This window comes from Buceros rhinoceros, unplaced genomic scaffold (assembly GCF_000710305.1).
Source record: "Buceros rhinoceros silvestris isolate BGI_N320 unplaced genomic scaffold, ASM71030v1 scaffold5536, whole genome shotgun sequence".
Lineage (NCBI taxonomy): Eukaryota > Metazoa > Chordata > Aves > Bucerotiformes > Bucerotidae > Buceros > Buceros rhinoceros.
This window is the reverse complement of record NW_010415717.1, coordinates 34,793-42,940: the sequence shown is the minus strand read 5'-3', so window position 1 is coordinate 42,940 and position 8,148 is coordinate 34,793. Positions and strand designations below refer to the sequence as shown.

At 44.2% G+C, this 8,148-nt stretch overlaps 1 protein-coding gene across 1 annotated transcript; it reads right to left on the bottom strand.

Moving 5' to 3' along the window:
• Window positions 1–5,360: 5,360 nt before the first annotated feature.
• On the bottom strand, window positions 5,361–7,581 carry KCNF1 (potassium voltage-gated channel, subfamily F, member 1). Its single transcript, XM_010137518.1, has 2 exons — window positions 7,485–7,581; window positions 5,361–7,418 (listed from the first exon to the last, which is right to left on the bottom strand). Exon 2 carries the CDS (start codon window positions 7,194–7,196, stop codon window positions 5,733–5,735), a length of 1,464 nt encoding a protein of 487 aa, XP_010135820.1. The 5' UTR covers window positions 7,197–7,418; window positions 7,485–7,581; the 3' UTR covers window positions 5,361–5,732.
• Between the last annotated feature and the right edge of the window lie 567 nt (window positions 7,582–8,148).

Genomic DNA, 8,148 nt, shown 5'->3' with positions numbered 1-8,148 from the left:
CAGGGAAAGGCAAAAAGCAGCTTTAAGATACTGGCAGCTTTCTCATCTACATATGAAAGCAATGAGAAAAGAATCAAATGGCACAGCTTCCCCTGAGGCTCTCAGACCTTTCTACCATTTTCGTTTTGCTTGTAGCGATTTACCTGAGCCTGCCTTGAGCATTAGCCTGGCTCACTTGGCTACATCATTCCCTCCAACACTCCCAAGGCAGGCAAATTTCCCAATCAATTCAAACCTAATAAGGTTCATTGTAGGAAGAGAAACCAGTTTTGGTTTTAGTGGGATATCTATGGCTGAAGCAAGCAAATGTAATATGCATTGCCCTGAGATGCTTTCACATTAGTGCTATGTTGCTGCAACTCTTGGTGAGGTTGAATTTACACCAGCCAGTGCAGGACTTGTTTCTCTAAGGACCATCTGTTTCAAAGGGAAAGTGTCTTATGAAAACCGGCATGGAAGGAATTGCTGATATCACTGAATGGACAGTCTAGGCAAAATGTCGCTATATTTGAATGGATAGTGAGCCAGATCTTCAGAAACCTGGTTGGGTAGTAAATGCGTTCTGTGCATGAGCCCCGTAACTGTCCTACTTGCATATGTTAGAAATCGGGAAGTTTGTCAGTGGAAGTAGGACTGATGGCTGTCTTGATAGGGAGGAGGGAGGAAGCAATTCTGCCTGGCATAATTCACAGGGGACACTGTTCTATTTGGTTTAGCACATCTATGGCAATGCAGACATGGCTGGAAGTGGGTTGTGTGGGTTTTTGTGTCTTTCAGTATGGTTAATCGTTCATCGATATCTCTTAACACTTACTATTATGGACACCTGAATGCTCTGTTTCTACAAACACCTGCTGTCACTCTTCCATCCAGTCTCAAGCGAGCACTTGGAGTAGTTACTTGGAAAATCAGTATAGATTGAGAGAATACCTGAGACTGCAAACAACACGGTCTTGGTTTTTCCTCTTAAGCATTTTTATCAGATAGATTCAAACAGCATATTAGGTAAAAAGAAAGCTGCTTACAGGGTTACTGAAACAGCATCACTGCCAGCTTCCACTGCAAAAAGGATTTTCGCAGTAAGTCCCTTTATCACAGCCAGGGACAGATGGGCTGTGCTGCATTGTTCTCAGCCCTCCTGTTTGACAGAGGGGGCTAACTCTAACTCTGCCTCCACGTGTTCACATTCCCCTGGCCCATGCACAAACCAGAGAGGGCATTTCAATTAACCCTGTGTGGCAGGTGCCATACCTGATGCAAAGGGCTGCTCTCCTGCATGCATGGCAGCAAACGATAGTGTTATTCTAGTATTTCCTACAATTTTGATTGTTTCCTAAATGTCTTCAAATCACATACATACGGTAGCTCAGCAATAAAAACCTAGCTGTAAATGGTTGTTTCTGCCTGAACCTGAAGCTGTCCCCAAAGCCAAGGTGGCTGTGACACACCAGCCAGAGCGAGTGATGAGTGACATGCCTATCACTTCCCTGAGACTAATGCTGTGTGTCGCTAACTACTGCAGCTGTCTCCCTCACTTCTGAAAGCCATTTTGACTGTATTAACTTCTACCCTTCATGGTGTCCAAGAAGCTAGAAATGGGCTTCATTTTACCTACAGTCGTAGCAATTGCCACCAATCTACCCTCGGGCAGGTTATTAAATTAAGGCTATTGAATCAGATTCTGCTGGCAGCTATTCATTGTCAAACCTGGACTAATACCAAATTCATAGCTGAAACTGATGTTTGTTAGGAATTAAAAGTTGGTCCCTTCAAGTTTTAACTCTGTACATTGCAGGCTGTATTAAAAATTCAAAGTTTTCCAGAAGCATCCAGGGCAGGCTGCATAGGGCGGATGCCCTGCTGGATAACTTCTTAAGAGGATAGTTTGACCTGCTCACTGTGCTCTGAAATTCCCTACAGAGTGAACTGAGGAGCTTCTATATGAGAAGGGATGTGAATTAAAACTATAGTAGCTCCAGTTTTTCTCCAAAATTTTGCTCTAATGGGTTTTCTGTAAGAGTACTGAATTTTCTTTCCAGAGCTCCTAATTTCCTATGGGAAGGGTCACCTATTTCCTTTCTACACACAGGAGTCCAAAGCGGAGCATTTGTGTAGCAGGGGTATCAGGAGGGATTCAGGCAGTTCATGCAGATTTTTCTGTACTTGCACAGGCTGTTCCAGTCCTGGTTCCCAGATAAAGGGTATTAAATAGCAGGGTCAGGGCTCCCTTGAGAGACAGTTGTGTTACAGATCCTCCCACATGCTGCAGATGTTGAGGAAGCTCAGTGCTAACGGTGTTTCTGTGGGTCTGGAGAAGGGCTCGTTGGGAATGACATTCATTCATTAACTTAATTGTACAGACACAGCCAAAGTGTCCACGAAGTGCTTGGGAAGTGCTGAACATGAGGAAGCCACTGGTGGTTTGGGCAGGTGCAGCCTCACCCAGAGCACAGAATGATATGTGTGCCAACCATGCTGCACTTTCCCCTTCAAAAAGACACCAGGGGTTTTCCTAACTTTGGACTTGAGAAAGTCCTGTGGTTAAGAGTGAGGGACCACAACTCAGCCAGAGGTTTTGGGTGGTGTCGTTTCTTCTCTGCCAAGAGACTGCACTAACAACCCCAAGTCTGCCAGTCTCTTAGGTCTCTTTTTATTTTTTTTTCAGATTAATTTGTAATGAAGGAAAATAAGCTCTGATGGGTGTTGCAGATAAAATGTAAAAACAAATGTCCCCTAGCTCACTCCTTCCTTTAAGGGACAAAGCCTTCCCTCCAGCCCTGATTTCAAAACCAGTAATTATGGTAATTTCTTGGTTTGAGAGAGATGTCTCCCCAAGTGCCCCAGGAAACCTCTTCTTACCATCAGGGTTGCAGCTGTGTAAGGCCGCCCTGCTCCTTTCCAGTCCCTCTGTGAGCTGCAGGCTGCCAGCCTGCCCCGTCCCTCCATTGCTGCCCACATTTCCCCTTGCTCCCACAGGGTTTCTACAGCACAGGCAAGAGAAACAGGAAAAATCCATCCTAGCCACCCACAGACTTTTAAGAATATATAACTTACAGAAACAAATCCAACAAACACAGTGCCTGGTGCAGCAAACCACATGGAGCCTGGCTTGGGACCAGCCTGGGCTGGAGTGGCACCAAGGTTGTCCCAAATCTCTTTCCATACTGACATAGCGTAGGCAGAGCCCATGCTCAAAGGCATAACTATTGGAGAAATTAGCCCATGAAATTGTTTCTGATAAAAGAGGCTTATTTTTTATTTAATGTCACGTTAAATAAATTGCAAAGCACAGCAGTGAGGATTTAGTACTTGTGGTGCTAACCATATTACTTAGCATTTATACAGTGCTTTCCTAATTCAGGAAAGTGCTCTTGCTAACTTAATTCATCCTCAGCCACCCTCTGCATGTCATGAGGGAAGTCAGGAACATTTAATATCCCTGCTGACAGATAAGGCATACAGCTGGGACTGGCACAGCTCTGTTAATTTTCCTCTCCTCCCACCCTAAGCATCCCACCTCAGTTGATTTTTGATGGCTGCAGCCCACATTTGTGTCCTGCAAGCCCTCAGCAGTGCAAGGGGCAGGACCCTGTCCCTTTGTGAAAGCCAGCTGTGGTCCTGGCTGGGCAGCCAGTGGGAGCAGAGCTGAGACTGGTAGTAAAAAGGGAACGGGTCTCAGCAGATGAGAAGGACTGAGAGGGCAAGTCTAGAATCTGAAAGCTGGGAGTTGGGATGCAGAGGGGAGAGAGGGGGTGAAGAGATGCTTGGGCTGAGGAGGTTGCTTGGACAGGCTATTTGTGTTAGGCAGAAGATAACTTGGGACAAAGGCTGATGGAAGGATTCTGGTACAGAAAAGTTTAGAGGTTGCTTTGAATTCTCTTACTTGATGGAGGTGTTTAAGGCAGGAGATGGTAACAAGGCTGGGGAAGGGGATGGTATGTCTGGCACAGGGCTGGGGCAGGGGGGTACGGAGTAGGTATCTCTGGAGGTCAGAAACTTGGAGTGTGAGGGGTAGTACTGAGAAAGGGGGGATGTGTGGGTTGATTTCCATGTCAGGAGACCTGCAGAGCAGGCAGCATTCCTGGGGAGCATCTGCCCATCTCCACACCCCTGCCCAGCCCCTACACACCACCACTGCTTCCTGCTCCCAGCAGGACAGGGCTCTTCTCGCTGGTTGACAGACACCCATTTGCCAGGGCCCAGGGTCAAACAAGATGCCGGAAGAGAGCACAGAGCCTACCCCACAGCTCTGTGCCCCTCTGGTCACTGGTCCTGTGGGGCGAATGCCACAGCTCCAGGAGAAGAGTCCCAAAGACATGTGCAGGCATCTTGGATGTGAGATGTGCATGAACAACGGGTCATGGCTTGTGCTGCTGTGTTTCATCTGGTCGAGGAGCTGCTCAGCACAAAAGGGAACAAATAAGGACAGCTACTCTAGTCTTTTAATCATTTGGGATCCTACTTTTAGCCTATGTAAATACACGTGTGTGCCAGTTCTCCCCTCCCCTTTGAGCTGGCGCAACTCCTAGTTTCAACAGACTTTTCTGACAGAGACCAGACCCATATATTGCAGTGGTTACGCAAGCCAGATTAATGCTCACATAGATGGCACTTGCTTTTGGAAAGGATAATAGCTACACACTGTTATCAATTAATATGCTGATTAATGAATAAGATACTGATTAGTGACTACTACCTCTGTAAGCTAACATTTACAAAACCATGCAGTTATTGTAGGGGTGGGATGAGCTTTTTAACCTAGTAATATGTTCATTCAGATAAATATTTTAACCATAAATCAATTGGAGATTATACTATTTTTCTTGAAACTTTCTCTACACTTACTTCCAAAGAGTTAAAGCTTATTTAGAAGTTCTCAGTTAAACTCCCCTATAAACTTCTTTTGCACTATCAGTGAATCAAAAAATATCATCAGTTAACTTACAGTTTTAAAAATTACTTGATTATAAATCCTTCCTGAAAAATTTCTGCATATATAAATTAGGTTGTAATTAAAAACTAGAACAATTTTTTTTTATTTCCTCCATAAAATACATTGATTTTGTTCTACATCTCATTCCAAAAAATAGCTTCATGTCCCATTGAAATTATATTTTTTCTGGAAAGAGTAACAGATACCTATCCAAAAGGTTGACTCCAAATTACATCTTACAAAAATGAAACCATTCATCGACTGTAATATTCTGCACACCGTATATGCTCATACATTCAGTATCCCTAAGCCAAAACTGCTTGTAATATTTTCCCGTAAACCTGAATCTGATACGAGTGAGAGGCTGCTTTAATTGTTTAAGGAGCAGTTCTCCTAGCTGCAAAGGCATTGAAGACAGCCTGGAAGACACAATCTGTGCAATGCTGCTCTTTATTGTCACAGGTACAGAGTTCTGATGTGGCAATGCTGCACATTCAGGTCATGGAACATTTACGGATCAGGAAGGAATTTTCAGTCTCTAAAATGGTTACAAATATTTTTTGCCAGAATTCACTTGTTATAAACAGTCTGATCTCAATGGAGTTCTGCTGTTTTATTTCTGGTAATAATGGCAAAGTCTTACCAACTGTTGATGGAGATACCATGGGGTTAATTTATATTCACGTTGGAAAAGCAAAGCAGTGCTCCCTCCCAACTCTGACAGATCCCGCGAGTCTTTTCAATAGTTGATTGTCAGGTTGCCCCGATCTATAGCTTAGCGCTGACAACAGCTCACAGTTTATTTGCAGCTTTGAAGCCTGGTCCTATAGTGTTTCTCTTCTGACAGGAGATGAATAAAGGTGTCACTGTGGGAGACTTTTAGCCGGCTGCTCTGGAAAGTACCCTCTTTACCTCCCCTTGCAAGATCCTCTAGTTCACTTTTGGAGCTTGTGGATTTCTCCTCAGCTGAGTTTAGCTCCATCAGCTCCAATTCGTGCTTGGCAGCCGTTTCCAAAACCCTCTGTTTGTTATAATACCTGACAAAGTTGTTAATGATGGGATGGATGGGAAGGGCAATCGCTATTACCCCACAAAGAAAACTGATGGCAGCATTCAGTTTTCCTAGTGTCGTTTTAGGGTATATGTCTCCATATCCAACTGTGGTCATGGTAATGATTGCCCACCAAAATGACTGCGGGATGCTTTTAAATAAAGTTTCGGGGTGACTTTGCTCCATGGTATAACCCAGGGCAGAAAAGACAAAGATTCCAACAGCTAAGTACATGAGGAGCAGCCCGAGCTCCTTAAAGCTGCGTTTCAGGGCATACGTTAGAGTCTGGAGCCCTGAAGAGTGCCGTGCAAGCTTGAAAATCCTTGCAATCCTCATGATACGCAGTGCTTGGACAGCCTGCTGGACATTGCTCAGCTCCATGAGCTTGGCTCCCAAGTGGGTCAAGGTCAGGCTGACATAGAAAGGAAGTATGGCTAGCATATCGACAATGTTCATGAAAGACAAGACAAAGTGGACTTTGTTGGGAGAGGAGATTAGCCTCAGCACATACTCCATGGTAAACCATCCTATACAGGCTGTCTCTATGTTGTCCAGGGTTGGGTGCTCCATCCGGTTCCCCTCTGCATCTACAACTTGCAGATCTGGGATGGTGCCTACACACATCACGACGGAAGAGATCAAAATAAACAGAAAGGACAGGACAGCAATGACTCGAGCTGGATAGGATGATTCTGGCTTCTCCAGAAATTTCCAGATGTATTTTTGGCACCTTTTCCAGCGACTTTCTGAGGCATCTACTCCCAAGTCATCCAGAATCAGTTGCACCCTTCGGGCTATTTCTTCCAGTTCCTCCTTTTTTTCACTTAGATGAGTTTTGCAGCAGTCATCCAAAAATTTCAGATCCACTTTCCAAAATTCCATTTCATTCTTGAAACATATGGGGCATATTCCTTTCTTCATGTGAATTTCCCCAAAGTAGTACACATCAATAATGCATTTGAAAGCATCTGGATCTCTGTCAAAGTAAAACTCTCTTTTTCCAGGATCATAGTCATCACATAGGGAGAATATGCTATCATATCCCCCCGATAAACAGTTGATCAGCTCTGCCAGCCGTGTTTCTGGATATTGATTCAGGTTATCTCCATAGAACACCTGCCTTACCCCACCGACATTGACTACAATCTCCATTTCTTCATTTTTTTCTGATCCATCAATGTCCGCATCTGGAAATTTAGAGTCACCTGCCATTATAATTGTATTGGATTTTATTTGATTTTTAGCTTGTTGCTTGGTTTCAAAGCTTTTGGGTTTAATCTCTTGTGAAAGCAGATCAGCACCGAGTCAGCTCTGTTACAAATGAGCCCGGAGTTGTGGTGGGAAAGGTTACAGAAATAAACCTGCGGTCAGGAAAGCCTCGTGAAGGATATGCAACAAGCTGCAGGGAAAAGACAAGTCATCGGGCTGCTGTGCCTGCAAGCAGGATGTTAGAAAGCTCCAGCAGATTTGAAAGAGAAGAAACCATTTAATAAAACTCACCCCTCTGTTCAGTGCTCGAGAGTCTTTTCAGGTCCCATTCTCTCTCTACAAGTGATATTTACTCACAGGTTGGAAGTGATGGCAGAGAGATAAATCCCATGCTCTGATTAATGCAATGTGCAGTGAGTGACAGTTCTCAGAGAGACAATCAGCAGGGTGAGCCCACAGAAAACTGTTGCGGTTTCTCTCCTCGATCGTACAGATGTCCCTACAAAGCAGATTTTGAATTTTGTTTCTCTTTCCGTTCTCTTTTCACTTTAAGGTCTTCCAGAGTTCATCTGTTGACTCTTGCACATAGTCAGTCGGTGCAGGCGTGCAGAGGAGAAACTTGTGCTTGTTTTCTCTTTGCTGTTTCCCAACACAATAAAGAGCCCAGCCTGCGAGGAGTCCTTTCCAAACTCTACCCTCTTCTGGTGAAACCCAGCAAAGCACCAGCTACACAGAAAACACAGCTCAGCTATTTATACGTCTGCCTGGCTGTAAGATAATGCGTTTCTATGCCGCCATGCACTTCAAGGATTTTTAAAAATCAAATTCAAAACACAATCATGTATAAAGTCAGTCAGAGCTGCAAAAAGACACCCAAACATTTTCTTCTGATGGCAGAAGCCAGAGTTAAAATTACTGTGTTTTGGAATAAATGCATGACATAGATCTTAATTTC

Excerpts from the sequence above, each read along its gene's own strand:
- KCNF1 (XM_010137518.1), bottom strand. The coding sequence starts at position 7,196 with ATGGCAGGTGACTCTAAATTTCCAGATGCGGACATTGATGGATCAGAA.